Here is a 20,674-nt window from a genome sequence, read left to right on the forward strand (position 1 = left end):
GGAAATGGTCCCCCAAATTTCAGTTAGAGTCTACAGCAGTTACACATTGGTGTTCATTTGCTCATTTAGTAAGTTCCTGACATTTTTTTTATAAATTGCGTCAAACACTTGACTTCCAGTTTTTATAGGAAGACAATTTTAAGAAATAAATATATTTTCCATCCTTTTTATTATTTATCTTACCACACATTCAGTTAGATTGCTAACCTGAACTCTTTTGAGACATTTTCATGTTCTGATTTTTATGAACTAGCTTGTTGTTAAACTTCTCAGTGTTGTGGAAAATACTTTAATTAGTTAAATCCCATACAGAATTTCATTTAAAGTGATATATGTATGAAGAATATTACATACTCTTAATGTGTAAAAAAATTGAGTAGTCACTGAATGAATAAACAACACTAATGTATTTCTTCTAATGTCTTTTAAGCCTCTTTAATATCTCAATGATCCAGATAAACTGCTTTGTTTTCCTAAAAAACAATCAGTTGTGCTGTCATGTACAAACAATGTTAATTGTTAAGCCCAATATTTAGAAACTTTCGCCATCCATTTGAGGACAAAAAGCTATACCATATGGGCACAAATAGCAAATAAATTCTTCCCAGAGTAATATGGGAAATACATATGTATAATAAATATGTCTAGAAATTGAAATCCACTTGGAAAAACAAACAATGAAGATGCAATTGCTGGTGAGTCCATTTTAAATCAATAATACTGTTAATTCACTAAAGTGATCGATTTCAGTGAAAAACTATTGTGCAACCTTGAGAAATTTTATTACTTGACAAAATATTATTTGCTATTTCATAGTACTGGCTAATTAATATTAAAATTGCCAGGCTTAACAAAGGCCAGTGTGATAAAAGCAATTTTTCCTGTCTTCACAAACTGCTATGTCATAGTTATGCTCAGCTCAATGAGTTTAGACCTCACAGAACTACAGCCAGTAATTGTGTAGAAAATTGCACTGCATTGAAAGGTCTGAAAATCACAAAAGTACAAATGCAAATTAGTTATGGAAAGTCCATGGTTTGTGGTTTAAATGAGAAAGTTAGAAGGGTTTTAGGGAGGGACACGCAATTTGAGAAGTGCCCCTCCAGAACACAACAGGAAACATGATGAAACTGCCACCCTTCTCTCATCTGGTTCCAGAGCTGACATGGACATTCTACAGTTTATAGCACCATTTTCTTATCATCCCACCTAGAATAACTTCCTGAATTTTAATCCTAATCATGTTCCTTTTAAAGGCAGGAAGAAAGGAGTTACTGTATCAGACTACCTAGCAGTATCATCTTTTTCCTTCCAGCATTCATAGAACTCTAACCAAAAAACGACAGCCAGCTTTTATTTCCTTTGTGCTGCCTTAGTCCAGTGATTTCCAAACTGTGCCCTGTGGGATCTCATCCAGCTGAGATTTTCACCTCAGATGCATATGCAGAGGGCTTTGACCACAGACCTTGGCAAACTGTATATTGAGGGGGCACCTGGTCAGGGCACAGTGGGAACTGTAGGTTCTTGGGAGCTGGTATGCTGAAAGAACTACCCTGTATTTGGTCACGTTTCTGGTTCTTGTTCTCAGTTGGTTCAGGACTTTTTCAAATAAGGTCATGCTCCGAGTTCATGTCCGTGATTGGACCTTTGCCCCTACACCTGACTGCCTTTGCCCTGCCCACAGGTCTTTGGTCCTAGTCTCTGTAACCTGCAGTCTCCACATTTGTTATTTTCGTTACTGAAGTTTTTATTTTCCAGGCTAGACCATCGTTCACAGTCCTTATTTTGCCAGCTCCCTCCAGCCAAGCCGAGCAAGGGCATCAAAGCGAACTCTAAGCTGCGATAGTGCCCTGCAGATCCAAGGAGGAGTACAGACTGCCTTGATTAGTGAAAAATTACCTCATAAAAAACAAGCACATATATATTTCTCAAAAGCATATCTGAATGTCATTTTGATGGAAAAACACATCTTCATCAGAAAAAAAATCAGGGATCAATGATCAGTGAGTGAACAAATACTGTAATCTGGCATTTCCTATCGGTAAACTCATTGTCCACTGCAGAAACACAGCCTGCACAGCTAAGCTTGACAGCACTGTGTTGTGTCCTTTTTCACTGATCCAGAAACACATAATTGAGAAACTGTTGTTTGATCAAAATTAACAGTTCCTAGCAAAGACAGGAACAGAATCAGTCAGCCCACTGCAAATTGTCTCCTCTTGTTTTAACAATAAAACTATTTTTCCCTCTTCCCTAGAATTTCTACTTGAAGAAAAGACAGAGATCCCTGCTGTAAAATCACAGTATTTCACAGGGACAGAATGCAGTCCTTCATTTCTTCACAAACCCCCTGTTCTAGTGGAGTGCTTTCCTTCCAGCAGGATTTCATCTGCACCAATTTAAATTTTCAGACTTCTAGACATAAGGGGAAATAAGCTTCCAGCATGACTCAATTATAGGAAGTTTGTTTTTCTTTGTCTCGTTAGGCTTCCTTCTGCCTTTTCAATATTTGGTTCACTCAGCTTTAATATGAGTATTTTCATTTATAGAAATAAAATCTCCAAAAATTTTGGATAAGCCCCCTGGTTTATGTAACCCAGTTTAGATGAGACACTCAGTTAAACTTGAGACACATAAAAGACTTTCACTGTGCCTGCACAAGAAGCCTTACACAACAGCTGGTTTTATACATAGGGAATCAAGTTCTGGTTCTGTTGGCATCTCTGTGGTTTTGCACTGATACCAGCACAGATGCAGCAGGCAACAAGATGTCATATTGTTTGGCTGTATGGTTTGCTATGTGTCTAAATAAGTCTTAGTTCACAAACCCCTTTACCTCAGAATAAGAAGCAATTTGCTAATGCAATCTTTATGCTGATGGCCACCTAAAAAAAAAAAAAACAACCCAAAAACAAGGACAGCATCACACACACTGCCTGCAGTGTGATTTCCATGCTGAAAGAGGGAAATCCTCAATCTTTACAGACCACAGTGCACTGCCCCTGAGCTGGAGGAGGTGAGGAAAGTACCAGAAATCAAGCTTATTAAAAACCTCTCCTCATTTTTGCATTTTGAACCAGCTCTGCCACTTTTTGTAACTGCTTCTCCTCATAACTCTCTCTATGCACAGAAGGCATTCCTACATTGCTTGGCATCACAGTATATAAATTGCTGTGGCTGAGATATGCCCACAAGGAAACTGGGTAAGAGTTCTTATCTTTTCTTTTTTCCCAAAGAAAACAACTCCATGACATAAAGGGAAGCTATTTCTCCCTGTAACCTTGCTGCCTGCTTAAGCCTCATACCATAAGCAAAGTGAGGAGGTTTGATTACTGGTGAGAACTCTCAGGCTGTAGGTCTAACACACTACTTGAAGAGTTTTGAGATTCAGCATCTGTTTTACAGTGGTGATTTTCTACACTTTGTCCAACACAAAATCAGTGAAACCATGTAACCAGTAAGATTTGGTACCGTTTCATTCTGATCTAAATTACACACCAGGTGTAGTGCACTGGAAAAACAGGCATTTGGAGCAGGGTAATGTTGAAGTGATGTGCCAAAATAATACTGGGGAGCATTATACAGCTAGTCCTGTCTTTTTTCCAGAAGAAATATGAAGCTAGGTTTCTAATCATAAAACTGTTAAGAAAACATGGCATCTTTCAGTAAGTACAGAAAAGAACATTTTGCAGTAATGGTACCAAAAAATCTTTAGTCTTATTTATGCTGGGCCAGGCTGATTTTAAAATAATTAATATAAATCAGGAGTAGCAACATGGAATTATTCTGGATTTTCACTGGAATAAATGAGATCACAATCTGGCCTAAACTACTAATGGGAAATATAACCCTGACCACATATGAATGCAGTTACACCACAGAGTCCTTCATTACACTTTATGGACACTGACTTCACAGTAAACTGGCTGGCACCCAGGTGGAGTGAAATTTGGCCCATTAAAGTTTGCCATAAATATATTCCTTATACAGCAAATGTTATTGGACACAAAATAGAGATGGAAAGACTACAAGAAAACCATACCATCCCCTGCTCAATACAAGGCTGTTCCCTGTGCTCCATGTTTCAAAGTCTTTGTTCATTTTGTGTTTTAATGATTCAAGTGAAGGAGCTTCCACCACTGACCTTGAAAAGCTGTGTTACAATCCAACCAGAACTGTCTCCTGAACTCAAAGGAATAATGTAATAGTTTTATCACTTTATGTTTCAAAAATTAACCCTGCAATAAGAAAAATGTTTATATTAATAGGAAACAGCCATGTATTAATATTCAACAGCAACATATTGGGAAGAATACAATCTCCTGACTTACAGAAATCTCCCAAGAGGTGACAGTGAGTGTGTGTGTGAGTGTCAGGTTCCAGCTGACAGCCTAAGACTGTCAGTCTCTCTTTTTCATTCAGATGTATTTACTTGCTGATACTTGCATTATCAGGCTAGGCATCGTCATGGTAACTCAAAATTCTGTCCAGTATTCAAAAACCACTGGAGTATAACATCAGTATGGTGGAACATATAAAGCATATTGAAATGTCCTTTACCCTCAGCTGGGAAATGAGTGGGTTTTGATCATTCTCTGACTGAAAGGGAATATTAGCCCTTGATGAGGTTCAAAAGCAGGCCACAAAAATATCAGACAACCTGAAAAAGTACTATACAAGAGCAGGAGAAATGATTGCTTGAAGAACAAAGTGTCATAAACTATCAAAATCAAGCCCCTAAATGGATTTAAAAAGTAATGAAAGGCTAATTAGATGGGCTGCAGTAACAATAGACAGTGTTTCCTCCCACTCTGAGCACTGTAAATTTATCTGCTGCTGAGACTCAGCAAAGCTCAAAAAAAAGTAGACAAAAGAAAAATGTGTCATGGACAGGCAAGAGAAAGAATATGCCACTTTCTTTTTTAAAAAGGTGGAATTGGCCCATGTAGAAACCAGAGGACAGACAAGGTGGTACAAATGCAGTGCAATAAATGTACACCTGTGTCATTTTGTATTTCTCTTCTAGCAGTTACCAGAACAGAGCCTATCATCCACAATTAAACTGTGCAGATTTTATTATCAGTAGCTAATAGTAACTCAGATACCCTAACTGCTTCCTTTGGTATATCCAAAACCTGAAAACCACAGGTTAAACTCTACTCCCATCAAATCTGTATGCCTACTAAAGTCACACAGGTCTTAGAATATTTGACAACAGCTCGAATTTTGATACAGACCCACATTGATTTCATTGTGTAAAAGACATTTCAAAAGCAGCAGAGCCTAGAAAGGAACTTGGATATTCTGCTTTACAAGTTCCATCCTCTTTGGCACTCTGCTGGTCAGTTGTTGACAATCATAGATTTCAAACAGTCTTAAATTCAGGTCCCTTTCAAAGCCAAGGAGATGATAAGATGTCAGTTTTTAACTCAAAAATTTGGTAAGAGAGCTGATTCAGCTAACATAAAGGAATGAGAGTCCACCAATGCTGCTAGAAATAGTAACTTATCTTCTTTTAACATATAAGCTCTGATTTTTCTAATGCTAAAGGTTCCTCATTCAATGAGGTTGTTGTTATTTCTATATTTAAATTGTACTGCACAGACACCAGTAAATCCAATATAAGCAAAGACATATTTGTTTGCAAATCTGTAATTGTGTCCCTACTCTGCAAATTAACACTGCTTGTGGATTCATTTCACTATTTTATTTGCTCAAAAATAGATTGACAAGGGCTAGGTTGAGTTTTCAAAACTTAAAACCCACTCAGACTCTTGTACACATTTTATATTTTTTTCACAAAGCATGTACTATAAATTATTGTAAACAGTGATTTCCTGAAAGAAATGAATGTAAACTCAAAAAGAAATTGATTTAAGTGAACTATCATTCCCTTCTTCATCCAACCTGCCCGGTCCCTTGGTGACAACTGTCTGCATAGCTCTAATTATGAGAAGTCATGTGCCGGGATAAATGATGGCGTTCTCGGAAGTACTCATGGCAAATGGGACATGTCAGCTTCTCCTCTCGTCTCCTCTTGCACTGGGATTCACTTGAGGAGTATTCTTTTTTGTGATGTGACCGCATGTGGAAGACTAAATCAGATGTCATGCGAAAGGACAGGTTGCATTTGGCACACCAGTTCTGGGCAGCCACTCCAAAGGATGTGAAGGTGGGGGGAAGAAGAGTCAAGGAAGAGGAGGAGGAGGAGGAGGAGGAGGAGGAGGAAGTGGTGGTGGTGGTGATGTTTTGTAACTGTCCTCCTGCTTGCTTGAGCCAGGGTTCTGAGGTATATGGGAAAACATTGCTCCGAGTGATGCTTGTCTGCAGCATCTGAGCATTACACAAATCACTGACAAAGAACTTGGAATTGAGAAGACTGCTGCAGCACATGATGTCTGCGGTGGCAATGAAGCCAGACAGCTCCCCCAGGCTCTTTGTTGACTCACTCATGGGATGAGAAGAATTTACTGCAGCTCTTTCTGTTACACACTTACTGGGCTTGCTGAAAGCACTCTTCTGTTCTCCTCGAGCTCTGGTGGGCCAAACAAAGGAGAATGCACTACCAGAGGAGTTCAGAGGTGCCACTTCCTTTGGCACCTGCTCTTTACCAAGTGGGACCATGCCATCCTCCTGCTCTGGCTCCTGCAATCTCTCATTCCTCAGCTTCTCTTTCACCCTCCTGACCTCAGTGAAAGCACTCTGCTTCTGCTCTAAAGCATCCTTCCTAGCTGACTGCCTCCCTGAACTAAGCTTCCTGAAAGAACCAGCCAATGCATGCTCTCCCCCAACCTCTTCCTTGCCCCCACAGTTACGTTCCTCAGTCAAATTATTAGTTTTCTCCAACAGCACTGTTTTCCTGCTCCTGTTGTTCTCAGCCTCTTCAGATTTTGCTCTTCTTTCTCCAATAAGACCATGTGCATCATCTTTACAAGCTGCCATTTTGACTTCCAGGTCCCTTGCCAGACTGTGGAAATTCGTGGTCTGCTCAGCCAGGCTGCTCTTTTCAGTTTTAGGGTTCTGGAAGTTTCTCCATAGCAGAGCGCTCTTCTCTGGGACACAGAGGAAGCGGACATGGGACAGATAGGAATGCTCACATTTAAAGACTCGGTCACATTCTTGGCATCTCAACTCTGCAGAAACAGACAACAAGTGATGAGTTTTGCAAAGGTGGAATCATGGGTGGACGCAGATCCTGATTCTGTCATTGACATGAAAATGGTGTCATACAAGGTTACACATGGTAAAATTAATGCCAGTGCAGAATCAGGTCCCTTCCTGCTATGCAAAATGGTTCACTCTTATTTGCTTCAATGCTTCCGTGCTACTGGCAGAAGTATCCCATTTATACTCTCAAGCCTAAATTTTATTACATAAAATATAATTATATTACATAAAAGTACATCAAATGTCCAGTACGCCATGATCTAGATAAAACCATTTAAACTTTATAATGATTTGAAGTCTAAACCCAGATTTGGGTCTACATTTCTTAACTAAGTCACTGGCTTTCATTCAGGATGAATGTTAAATATTATGTTAAATGAATGTTATCAAGCAATAACGAGTTTTAGACCAGGATTCAAAGATTTTTACATTACTCTATTTTTAGGATACTCTGAAAGTTTAATACCATTCAAAAATCATCTGACCTTAATGCCTGAAGCCCTTACTCATGCTCATTTGGCAAGCTGTTATATACCTTAAGGCACAGTCTATGGCACAGAAAATGATGTTCAAATGGAAACAATGCCAGTGATGGGCAAGAGGAATAAGGAACACTCTTTCCTTGTGGTCTTCAGACCTACTGCACCTCTGGGTCATTGGGATGATTGAGTGCCCATGAACAGATGGTACAAAATTCAGCAATCAACACAAATATGGTACATCTTAACCCTTGTAAACTATATCCATGTTACGTTATTTCACAACACAGCAGTTTTACAATGCAAGGAATGCCAGACAGCACCTGAGGCCTGGGATACATAGGAAAGTTCATCAATTGGTTGAGTATAATTAAAAATTCCTAATTTGAGACTCAGCACAGCTTATATCACTTTACAAACTTTACAGCTGAACTTTTTATAAGAAAATAAGGCTGCTGAAATGGGTGGAACATTATACCTATGAGTTTAAAGTCTTGAGTCTAGATATAGGGTTTCTTGTGCAAGTAACACTCTTCTCTGGTAAATCCAAAGGGCTGGCAGTGTGCATCTACACAGAAACTAACAGAATACACTGAAACCAGCTGGAATGATTTAGTCGGTTCCTGTTATGATTGTGTCTGAATTAATTTAATACTAATTTACAGACAAGCACATTACCAAATGAATTTGCTAATGCCTATCTGTATCAACCTATACCTTTACTAACTAATCTATATAAGCCTTGTTTAACTTAACTAAAGGGAATGTAGAAAGGGTTTTTGTTCCAGTCTAACTAGGCAAAATTTGGAGCAAATGACAGCTGGAGTCAGAGTTGGTATGGACCTGACTAACTTTCTTGGTGTCTCTGTAATCTTGATTTTTAGTTTTGTAACAATTTCCAGGTCAATTTCTTTCGGAGCAATGAATTTTCAGCAACATCTCAGAAACTGAAGCTTGCTCTTTTCCTCATTACCACTGTGTCCCACATGAAATGGGCAGTCTGTGCTGCATGCAATACTGTTAGGTTTGTTATGTATTTTTAAAGATCTGCTCATTTATCCGATTAAAGCTGAACACTAGCCTATACCTGATTTGTCAATGAGCTAAAAAAGGCCTATTTCCAACTGATACTTTAGACTTTAGGATTCTAAGTTATCAAAGTGCATAGACTTCCATTGCATAGCTCAAAAATTTCAGCATGAATCCCTAGTGCACCCTCCTCTGCTAGAAAGTACCAATGAGAATGGCATTAAGAACTGCAAATTGGTTCTTGCTCTGTGCCTCCAGCTCAAACCTCAAAGCAGAAGATCTTTTCTCTTAGCAGACCAGCTAAGGATTTACACATGTTTTGTATTATTACAAGACAACCACAGACTAAAGAAGATGTAGACTCCCTTCTGTCCTCAGTGACCCCTGCAATCAGCAATTCAGCACTTACCATTCTGGGGCCTCTGAGCTTTTATCTCATTGAAACCCAAGAGGCTGGAAAGCTCCTCATCATACCAGACAAGCAGTTCCTCATTTTTGCTGATTTTCCTGGTGGAGCGATAGTATAACTGACTGTTTTCTAAGTAAGCTTCCAAGTTCTGCTCCTTGCTATTGGCAGCTGCTTGTACGAGTCTCATCCAAGGCAGTCCTGTGGGACTGTGCACAGATGTAACATCCACCTGTGGGACAGGACACAAAGAAGGGAAGTTACAGGTCTCAAGGCCCAAAGCAAGATTTTCATCCAATCCAAGAACAAAGCCTGGTTTCTGCCTTGCACTGAGCACGTATGACAAAGCTGTGAGCCCAATACATCTGCCAGTGCCACCAAATCCAAAGGCATCACAGGGAGAAGGCTTCTCCAGTGGGGGGGGCTGAGAGCTCTGGGAATACAGCTGTGTGGGAGGGAGGAGAAGACACCAATATTCACGTGTAACCTCCCATGGCAAAGCCAGGCCTGCTATGTTGTGGTCAGTCTCTAGCCCTGTCCTGTGCAGACCATGCCATGGGACTGTGCCAGGTGTGGATCACAGAGGTACAGGAGGTGTGAGCCTCTCTAAGGAGGAGTCTCAGTCCTTGGGATATGAAAATGGGATATGAGTCAGGCGATGTGCCAGTGCTGTGATTGGGGACTGAGAGATGTGCAGACCTCTGGATCGGTGCAGTGTGAAACTGGGAGTGAACATACACTCAGGACAGTTGCATGTGGAGTTTTTCACTGACATAAGAGGATATGGATCGGGGTTGTAAGAAAATCATGGTTATTTGATTCAACACCCCAAGTAAACATCTGCATATCTGTTTGGCTAGATAACATAAAATACAGATTTTAATATATACAACTAAGAAGCACTTATATGCCCTCTTTCCTTCTTTTCAGAAATAAAATTATAGATTCCTTTTTTACCTTTGCTAGATTAATTCAATTAATTTCAAGGTACCTAAACAGATAAACCTCACCAGATCAATATTTTTTGTTAAATAATTTCTGAGAGTTGCAAGGGGTTGATTTACTTTCAAATTGTGTGCATGCAGATATACCAAACAAATTTCTTCGGTTGTAAGGTCAGGCACTAAAAAGTTTAAAAAATATTAAGTCTATTGCTCAAATTAAATTTCCATTCTGTGTGTATATCACAGTATAGTCCTAAATCACATATAATTTTTACTCCACAGGACTCCTGAGTCATTTAATCACAGGTTGACAATTAAATAATGCAAGTACAAAACATTTGGCATTGTCTTCCTCATACAGTGTGTGACTCCAATCTAAGTTACTTTATTACACTGAATAGGGAATGATTTATTTCTTTATAGGTTTTTCCTTGGTGTTTACCACAGCAGGTCTGTGCCCTCTGCAACATTTGAAAGATAGGGATTTTCATAGCTTGAATGTTAAAACACAGGGTGATCAAAGGCAACATTTATATGCATAAAAACTAATTTTTGAAGTACTAAGGCATTGTTTAGAAAGGAAGGATGTTTAATGACAAGTATGATCTAAATTTCACCCCAAGCAATGTATAGCTCTTTGTTTTCCACTAATTGCAGGGCAGCCATTCACTGGTGTTTGGTACCAGAAACAATATTTTGGCTAATTATTTCTCTGGTTTTAACTGACTATTACTTACCGTGAAAAGTTTGAACACATTAGTAGCTTGGATACAAGAATGAAACATTAAGAGACCATTAGGATGAGAGTTACTTAGTGTAAGAGAAAAAATAAATTAGCATGCACTGAAACTGGCTCTCTCTAAATGCCATGGTAATTAACAATGATTGAGAAATACAAGTGCCTGACAGCAACACAGGAACACCCACCCACACACAGTGGCTGTAACTAATAGCTATGACAGAGGCTGTCATATTTTAGTTGCTGTGTTTCAGAAATACTGAGCAGCCACCCAGTGCTCTCAGCAAAGTCAAAGGGAGCACAGCTCCACCAGGACTCCAGGGAAAGAGCTCAGTGAGCTTCAAGTAGGTGAGGAGGAGTACAGATGTAAGAAAAGATCTGGGTGCTGCCAACTAGAATCATGAACCAGCTTTAGTTTTCCCATGTGTTTAGGGACACTATAAACCCAGAAAATCCACCCTCTCCTGGAGATGTCAATCCCCCCGATGGATCCTTTGCACCCATGTATGAGGTAAGGCCTTCACAGCCCAGCATCTCAGTCATAGCTGGGCTGTGGAGGAATGTGTCTCCCTCAGGAAATGAGGGAAAAGAAGAGAGAAAGTAAGTCTCTTCCTTGAAACCCCCAACCCTTACAGCTGTAAGGGGCAGAGGAATCAGCTGGAAAGGACTACCTGTGCCAATGGCTGCCAAGGCATCTTCTTTTACAATCTGGGCCAAGGAGCTCAAATTAAGGTCTCCAAGAAAATGAGAGAAAAAAATATTATTAAGTTCTCTTTGGTTTAAACAAAAAAGTCCAAGACAATGAAACCCATGTTAGAAATAATATTCCCCAAAGTCTTGCAGGAGTGCTGATGAACGATGATGAACAGAAACCTCAGTTGCAACGAATCCACCTTGCCAATTCATTTCTGTGTGTATTCTGTTCATACTACACCCAGCTGAGCAAAACCCACTTCTTATTTTGCACTTCAGTGCCATGATGACAACACAGCATCATGACTGAATTTTTAATTAACTACTACACACAGTTAGGAGCCTAATGGTAGCTCCTGATTTCTGGGAGGTTTACTTTTAATTATGAGTAGTTAACAGGATATGGGACTACCAATTGCATCTGAAACAGCTACTTGCACAGAATTTCATGTATTTACTGCCAAAAGACAGAGATCTGAGCCAGCCCAGGCATCCAATTTCATTGCTGCATAGCAATTACTTAGCTCAAGTGTAGAAAAACACTAAAGCCATCCCTCTAGAGGGCTCTTCCAATGTAGAAAACCTTTGAGGCTCTCTCTACAGTAATTCAAAACTCCCAGGAGAAATACAGAAATATTCCAAAAATAAAGCCTTATTTCAGGGCAGGTCTCTCTCCAAAGAGTTTGTTGGTCTCCCGGAGTACTAATAACACTGTTCAAGAAATCAAACTTGTGCCAGAGACTCAAAACAGTCAGATAAACCCTGAAGCCTCTTCTTCTCTCTCTTAACTTGACTGAAAACAGTCAGATAAACCCTGAAGCCTCTTCTTCTCTCTCTTAACTTGTTTAAAACAGAAGTGTAGAACAGGTTATCTCCCAACAACTGTATCTTCCATATTACACATGTGCCTTGTGATTTCTCTCCTCCAGAGCACAGAAATCTTAGGCAAATCTGGATCTCTCTCAGATCCATCCATGCCACAGAATGTGGGAAATTGGCATTCCTCACACTGTAAAACACCTCCCTCTCTTCATCTAGACCAACAGTGACTGAAAGGCACTCCAAGACCCAGAAAGACAGGGTAAGTGGTCAGCATGATAAACAGTGACTATGAAACAAAAAAAAAAATTTGGGGAACTAGAGCTTGAGAGTTAACAGTCCATTACAATCCTGGGGTTTCTGACTTCCCTACAGTGATTGAAAAGTGTAGCTGTAACACAGACATACACATCTAAGGTGACTTTAGGAAGTCCATGTACCAATAGCAGTTAAGTTGTGCTTGCCCTAAGTGTGTGGGCTAGTTGCCTGACTGCCATTGTGGTTTCACTTTTAAGGATAACTGAACACACTGGGGTAGCAGTTGCCTAGATCTGTAAATAAATGCTGTGAATGTACCACCTGCATGAATCAGTGCAATGCCACAGTCTGCCCCCTCTGTTCTCCTGATAAACCTCTTTTGTCCTGACAAAAGCTGAACTAGAGGTTACTAAACTATTTGTCCCTCTTCCCTCCTATTCCAAGTCAGATCTGAAGCAGGTCATCAATCAGCAGCATAGAAGTGGGACTTTGTATTCTTCCTGCAAAGGATAGAGTTTTCCTTAGGTCCTTCCAGTCTACAGCTCATAAATCAGAAATGCACTGGCCCTTTCTCTTTGAAGGAGATGTTACTTGTGCTGAACAAAACAAAAACCTACCCCTTGTGAAGTTACCTTCTCAGGGATGGTGTAACTCTTTTTGCTAGGTCCAACATTAAATATTCAGATTTTTCTCATACCTTAAATACATAGTGGATGTTCCGTCTATCAGAACACTTGAGAGCAATGAAAGCTACAGTGTCCAGAAGGGTGTTCTGGAGCATGCATGGTCCAAAAACAACTTCTTCAGGGATGTCTTGTGTGGTATGAACAGTAGCCAGTATGTCTGGAAAATGGTGATGCAGAAGCTTGTTGTCACTTGTCCAAAGGAATTTAGGCAAAGATGTAAGTTCCATTATAAACCTGTGAAAAACACAAGAAATCACATTTGACACAGAGACAGAAGTAGAAGGTGGCATCACTAATTGAAATACGAAGATTTCCAGGAGCTGTAGGTGAATTGTAAGAGTATGCCAGGACATTGTTGGTTACAGAGTTTACAGCTCTATTAACGTCCAGTTCAGAATAAGAAAAATTACTTTGCACTAAACCAAAATCTTAGGTTTGTAAACAAGTGAATTACTCTTCCTGGAATAGGCAGACAGTCCAAGAGTTCAATTGCTGCTCTCTACAGACAGGAGTAAGAAGATTTGGGAAAAATAAGCAAAACTTTCAGTGAGTAGAATTCTGCATATTCTTAAGCATATCCTCAGATATCTTTTCTTATTATTAATAGTTCGTAAAAGTGTGAAGAAAGGTAGAGAAAGAGAACAGCAACAAAATAAAGCAACACTTTTTGAAACACATTTTGAAAAAACTGTGCAACATCAGTCTAGTTTCTGGTTAAGCTGCTACAAAACCAAGAATAACCCGAGTCCTGAGTCTATCCAACCAGAATGCACAAAATTTGTGGAAATTCCTGAAAATAATTATTTTCATCCTGCTTTAAGTATATGTTGTCAGCTGTTGTTGAGAAAATCAAATCAGATTATGACTCCTTGCATAATGATATTCCTAGCACAATGTTAGTAGAGATTCCTGTCTTTAGAGGATAAATTTTCCAGCCCTGAATGTAGGATAATATATTTGTCATTGCAGATGCAACTTCTGCAATATGAGCCACAATCTGAGAACTTTGTATGCAGTGAGGAGAAGACAGGCTTGAGTTATTTGTCATTCTAAGCCTCTCTAGGTTTCTAATAAAGATATTGCCATCTCCAGCTCCCAGCTGGACAACATGGAAAACTCCTCATTTACGCCATCAAGAGCTGGATCAGGTCCATTAGGCAGAGAAAATTAAAGAGAACATCAACAAGCCCTGAAGAGGCCTTAGCCTAATAAATACTGAGATAGAAGGGCTGAAGATCTAGTCTAATCTTTCTCACTCTCTGCCCACAGAATTGATTTGTTACTCACTGACTCATGACTTAAACTGAAGTGGTATAAAGTGCTCAGGAGAGTTGCACTGATTTAACTAAATCAGTTTCTAAATCAGTGTAGTTAATTCAGTATAATTTACTCCTTGTAGGCAAGGTCTAAGACCCTACCATAAAAATATTAAAATACACGGTCAGACATTCATTATGTAGTAAACATCAGAAGAATGAAGGCCTAAACCAGACAACCAAGGCAAAGAGTGGGATAACATACACCCTCTATCCAACCTCAAGCATCCCTTGAACTCAATATGACATTAAAATTTTCTTGTTTCTAAATTACTTGTTAACTTAATATGTGATCAGACAAAAAATTCCCCAAACCTACATGTGTAAGTGCCAAAGTCTCAAAATACCACCCTGGCAGCTGTGGGAGCAAGGAATTTGACTCTTGCATGGAAGGGTCACTTTTGTGAAAAGCTGTGAGAAGGATGTACTGTGATTACACAGCAGATGGGACAGTTACTGTCAGCCTTGTGCCAAAGGCACCGGGAATATCCATTTTTTCCAATCATTTGGCGAATGCACCATCTAGTGTCACATCTCAGCATAACACAGCGTCCCGTGACAAAGCGAAGCAGCACATCCCCCAGTCTCTGCTGCTGCCCGTGCATTGTACGGCCACAGCTTCTGAGCACCCTGTCAGGCAGGAATCCAGGATGGGTCATTCTCTCTGCCACCCTCTGCTCAAACAGCAGGTTGGGTGCCTCCTCAGGTACTGGGTTTGAGAGGATCTGGTCAGGGTTATGTCAGGTAGGGAGAGTCATTTAAATCTACAGTGTTGGCTTTTTACAGTGTTGCCTCAAGTGCTACTGGTAGAGTGGAGAGTGGGGATACTCTAAAACATCATAGAAGAAAAAGGGTGAATCCTTTTCTAAAGTCCTCAAATAGCATGAGAAAGTCTTCCCTCTGCATCCACAAGATTTCAGCTTCTGTTACTAAGCTAAGTTCATCAGGTGAGGGATAACAGTGAGCAAACATGACTGTACTGCTTTCAAACCTGAGCTGCTACCTCTGCAAAGGGATGTGCTGCCTCCTGTGGGTTTTCCAACCTGCTCTTGTTCAGGGATCTCCATTCCAAAGTGCAGATTCATCCAGGACAATACCGGAACAAGGCCTGCCTCCTGCATAGGTGGTAGGAGGTTCTCTGGTAGCTGCTGCCCTCACCACAGAGAACTGAAATACTGACTTCCTAAAAAGTAAAGACTGAAGCTTGAGACATGACTTGAGAGAAAAAAATTCAACTGATTTACTTTCTCAGCTCTCTGGTGTAGCAAAGGAAACAAAACAGATGAGCTGAAGGGAGGTCAAAGGACCATGGACAGCAGGAATAAGAGGTGAAGAGATAATTATCTACAAAAGCTTCACAGGCATCACTGTGATACTACGGCTGGATTGTACAACTCTGCAGCTGTAAGAAGAGGGTACTCTTCTGAGGGTACCCACAGACAACCAAAATGCATTTTTACCATGGCAGACTTTTAAAATTACTTTTCAAAATGACTTTTCAATTGCTGCTGCTGTTAAAGAAACTTAACTGGCTCTATGTTTCTTTTCTCTTAAAGAAAGTTTACTAACATAGATGTTACCTTTGTCCCACGAGTCTAGAGGATGGTGATGTCTGGAGAATGCACACAGAGGTGCCTTTTCAAAAAAGCTCAGGAAAGTTTAGCAGTATTCAAAGCCTAAATCCATATAGTGCCCTTCTCCCAGTAAGTCCAGTCAAATACTCACTGACACTGTACAAAAGTAAATCTCAACAGAATATGGGCATGATGCTGCCAGGGGCCCCAGCCAGCTCTGCTTTTCTCAGTCCTGCCTCCACTCATGGCAAACCCAGAGACAGCCAAGGAATGGCTGTGTGCAAAGTCAGGTCCCACTGCTGCCAGAGGGCATCTGCTGGATTCTCAGAGGGGGTCAGCAGGAGTGTGACTACAGTGTGGCACCTGACAGTGCAGAAGGTGGCTGTGTAGTAGTCAATGCATACCTCATACCTTGAAACCACCACCAGAGATCTCAGAACTGCTGATATACAGCAGCAGCACCCACAACACTCAAAACAGACAGCAGAAATTAGCTACGGAAAAAGAAAAAAGTCGTGTGTAAGTAGGCCAGAATATAAATCTGAAAAATCTGAAATACTCCTCAATTTGCATGTAAGTTTGAACCTCTACATGTTTTTCACCTGGTTAAAATCTAAAGCCAAAATTTCAGCCACAGTCTGCTTACAGGTTTTTTAATAAAACCTCCCTTAAGTTTTCAGGAACTTTAGACTTGAGCCTGAATGAGAATTCTACCCCAAACCATGAACCCAGTACTTAAGTTCTTGTTCAATTATAAAATCTGGTTTCAATGCAAATTTCACACTTTTGCCAACAGTCATCATAGTTAAAAGAAATGCATTAAGAATCTGCAAATGGAGTTATAATGAGAAATGGAGGAGGTATAACTAGAATGCCTGCCATTTTAATTTGACAGGCTGAAGTAGGTGAATCACTCACATTCTTCCCAGTGAGTGAATAAAAGAGAAAATTCTTGTAACAGAGAATTCTCCATGACTTCACCCAACTGATTACTCTTGTCTTAATGTCATTGATTTCCACCTTTTGGCTAACTCCTTTAATGAGCAATAAATCTGCTGTGCCTTCATTTCTTAAAGATTCACTAGCCATTGTACATGGGACTTAATCATTCACTCTTCCTCTACTCTGTAACAAAGTTTTCAGAACTCTACCATAGGCTTCATTGTGAAGGTCAGATCTTCAGCTCCACATCATGCAGGCAATGATATGCTTGCCTCAAACTGCCAGTGCTGGGAGTGCCTTTGCTTCCCAGGATCTCCCCCATGCAAAATGGTCTTGCTGTTCCCACTCAGGTTCTGCATAAGCAGTTCCTATCCCTCTGGGATCACCCACAGACGTCTCTGAGAGGCTGAAATAAAATGAATATCTATAGTGCTTTAGTAGGACATTAGACTCAGATCATCTGATAGACCATGGGTACTCTCCATATTCTATCTGTCACAGATGTGAATTCTTCATATGGATGAGTTTAGGGACTTGCTGTTTAACAGACTCTTCATCCCCTAGACAGTATCTGATACACATATACCATGTCCCTAAGTGATGGATTTTGCATCTTGATTTCTGAGAAGTGTGACAGATCTGTCAAAGAACAAGGACCTATGGGCAGGCATCTCCCTATGGATTATGCAATTCTGGATGTTCCATCAAAAAGCACATTAAATATATGGTGCTTGCAGCAAATGCTCCCAGCCTACTTGCCTCCAGAGCAGCACACAAATTGCTAGTCAACTTTTGGTTTCCTGAGTGTTCTTCCAAGCTGGAACTCTAAAGATAGCCTTCTCCTAGTCTCTCCCCATTTCCCAGCACTTGTATGGCATCCCATTAACTAATTAGGGTTACAACTTCTACCTTCCTGAAATATGACCTCATGAGAACAACATGCTACTAGAGAGGAAAAGAAAGGAATTTTCAGATCCCTGGTTTTCTACTGCGTGGCCTTCAGATGTCACTGCAAGCTCTCCCAAGAAATGTCTGGAAATTCCCAAACGTAGAAGCACTGATTTGAGCAAGGACTCCCCTGAATTCTATTTTCAGAGGACTTGACCCGATTCTCCTTCCCACAGTAACCACATTGAACTGTGGCATTGTTTGGAGCTTCTTAGTGGCCATAAAGTGGCTACCAACTGGTAGCCCTGCTTAGCATTATGATCAACTATGCAAGTGGGAGGGGAAAAAAATTAATCATATTTGCAAGAGGGGAACCATTTCAGCCAGAACTTATTTAGCTAGTTCAGCTCTTCACAATCAAAAACAGAAGCAGGTAATAAAAACTGTTTCTCTAAAATTAATTTGATTTTTAAAATTGTCAATAGCTACTTCTATTTCACCTTTACTTTCCTTTTAACTGTAAATTAATTTGCATATAATTATATCACTTTCAAAGTAATTATCCTATTTGGGAAAAAAATGGCAGAGAAGATACTCTTAAAAAATAATTGAAAGTATTTGATCCTGGAAAGCATCATCCCACAGTCCTCCCAACCATTTCTGTATCTACTCCAGACTTTCTCCAGAGCAGGGTTGTAGCTCTGCATTTCCCACATAACAAAACTGAAAGAGAAAAAAAAAAATAAAACAGAAATATTAAATACTGGAGCCATCATTTCCTTCACCTTTTACTCCTTTCTGCTCGCATTTTCCCTGAAGCACACAACCTGTGACTGTGCCAGTGCAGTCCTGTGGCTGCTGCCAAATCTGCCTTTGATTTCAATAGCAGGTCTGTCAGTCTGAGGAATCCATGATCAGACGGGCAGTGTCATGCACAATAAACTACAGATAATAAAGGAATTGAGCTGATGCAGACAGAGTGGCTCTGTCTGCAGCATTTAATATTTTCTGTTGTTATAAGGAACTGAGGATTCTTAACATACGAAAGAAATTTGGAATAAAATTGGGACTGAACAAACTGAGGCACGGAAATGGTCTTCCCTTGGCATTCCAGACTTCTCCAGCTTTCTTTCTTCACACTTCTCTGTACAGCAGCCACACAACTCTAACCTGACAAGTACCTAAAAATTATGAGTAGAAATAGGAAAACTCACTGCCTAGATTCCTCTGGAATGATCAGGAGGCAGCTCAGGGTGTGGAGTTTGGTGTCTAGTTTGAGCTTTTAGAAACTAGGCCCTTATGGAGGTTTTATTGTGAATTAGAGACCTTCAAGTTTATGGGGTGCTCACCACTTTGTTATTGTATCATCTCGAAACCTTCAGGGAGCAGCTCTCCAGTTCTTACTATTTTAAGGCTGTGTGGTCTTCAGATTGTCCTCCATCCTCTGAAATCCCCAGTACATGCGATGTAAGCTGACAGCCCTTGATGAACCATCATTATATCTTGGCTGGATACCCAGCCTAGTGAATCATGAAACTGCCAAATCTTTTTATTATGAACAATCTCTCAAACTTCTATAGGAATAATGAAGAAGACAGAGATAAAATACCTGCTTGGAAATGAACAAATACCTCAAGTTCCACATTTGCTTTCAAGAAGTCTTGTGACACACAGGAACCGTTTGGAAGTGGAAACTGAAAAAAAAGCTTTCAGGTTTCTTCTTCTTTTCTGTGAGAATAGGGAAGTTGAAGTGGCCTCTCACCTGATGCATGGTAGCTGACACACAGACACGCAGACCTCCCTCTCCAAAGCAGATGAAGATTACATCACATCTCCAAGATCGCCACAAGGATGCAATTTCCAGTCTTTACCCAATGTCCAGGAACAAAATGCCTGGGATTGAGCATCACATTTAGTTTGATGAGAAAATAACTGAGATTTGAACAAGTCCCAGCAGATGCACATACTCTCACTCCACTGGCTCTCAAATGGCAGCCCAGCACCAAACTTCCCTATAGTTTTTTGGAATTTCCACACTGAACCCCTATTCCTACTTCCACTCTCCTTCATGGACAGAAATGTGGTAGGTAGGAAAGGAATGGGCTATCCCACACAGCTGGAAAGCCTGGTTAATACTCCCTTGTTGGGATGTGTGATGCAACAGTATCTAAAGTTCCACATGAAGCCTCCTTGGATTTAGCTGGAGGTTTTGAATCTGGCAGAACATGAACAACAGGGCCACTGAGGCCTCTGTTCCATCTCTTCCCATGCTCAACTATAAGAAATGCAGTGCAGGTACTGGGGAACTCTTGATATTTCAAACTGGACAATGAGCAACAGTAATACCATGCTGCATTCATTGGAAAAGATGAAGTACATTTATTCTCTGCATTCCCGGTGGTTCAAGGAGACTAGATCTAGGAGTTTGGTTTCATGATGCATGAAATATCAATATTCTTTTCCAGTTGGGTTGGCCCCAAGGAGAGAAGGAATGCTTCTGTCTGGCACTGTGTCTGATCTAATGGACCCTGTTGGATGGTACTGAGTTGTACAAGTCACTCATAAATCAGACAATCCACCTGTGCATGAAGAGGAGATGACTACAGCTCCATAGTCTACTGGCTTTCAAAGACTTTATTTTTGTGTGAAGGGCTGACTCTTCACTGGCTTACAGCTGTTCTATTTAATGAAGCAGTGCATTTATCCACCACTTCACTCTTGTGGTTTCAAGGCC

At 40.3% G+C, this 20,674-nt stretch overlaps 1 protein-coding gene across 1 annotated transcript; it reads right to left on the reverse strand.

Annotated features, from left to right (window-relative positions):
- Positions 1–5,702: 5,702 nt before the first annotated feature.
- ZNF488 (zinc finger protein 488) lies at positions 5,703–13,449 on the reverse strand. The gene is made up of 3 exons (XM_053949390.1): positions 13,232–13,449; positions 9,085–9,313; positions 5,703–7,133 (listed from the first exon to the last, which is right to left on the reverse strand). Exons 1-3 carry the CDS (start codon positions 13,445–13,447, stop codon positions 5,944–5,946), a joined length of 1,635 nt encoding a protein of 544 aa, XP_053805365.1. The 5' UTR covers positions 13,448–13,449; the 3' UTR covers positions 5,703–5,943.
- Positions 13,450–20,674: the final 7,225 nt, after the last annotated feature.

Source organism: Vidua chalybeata, chromosome 8, assembly GCF_026979565.1.
Source record: "Vidua chalybeata isolate OUT-0048 chromosome 8, bVidCha1 merged haplotype, whole genome shotgun sequence".
NCBI classification, from domain to species: domain Eukaryota; kingdom Metazoa; phylum Chordata; class Aves; order Passeriformes; family Viduidae; genus Vidua; species Vidua chalybeata.

What these genes read in the sequence shown, in the direction of transcription:
- ZNF488 (XM_053949390.1), bottom strand. Translation starts at nt 13,447, where the DNA reads ATGGAACTTACATCTTTGCCTAAATTCCTTTGGACAAGTGACAACAAG. An exon ending in ACATCCACTATGTATTTAAG is followed by an intron (nt 9,314 to 13,231) that starts GTATGAGAAAAA and finishes CCTGTCCCACAG; the next exon opens with GTGGATGTTACATCTGTGCA. An exon ending in AGCTCAGAGGCCCCAGAATG is followed by an intron (nt 7,134 to 9,084) that starts GTAAGTGCTGAA and finishes CTGTTTCTGCAG; the next exon opens with AGTTGAGATGCCAAGAATGT.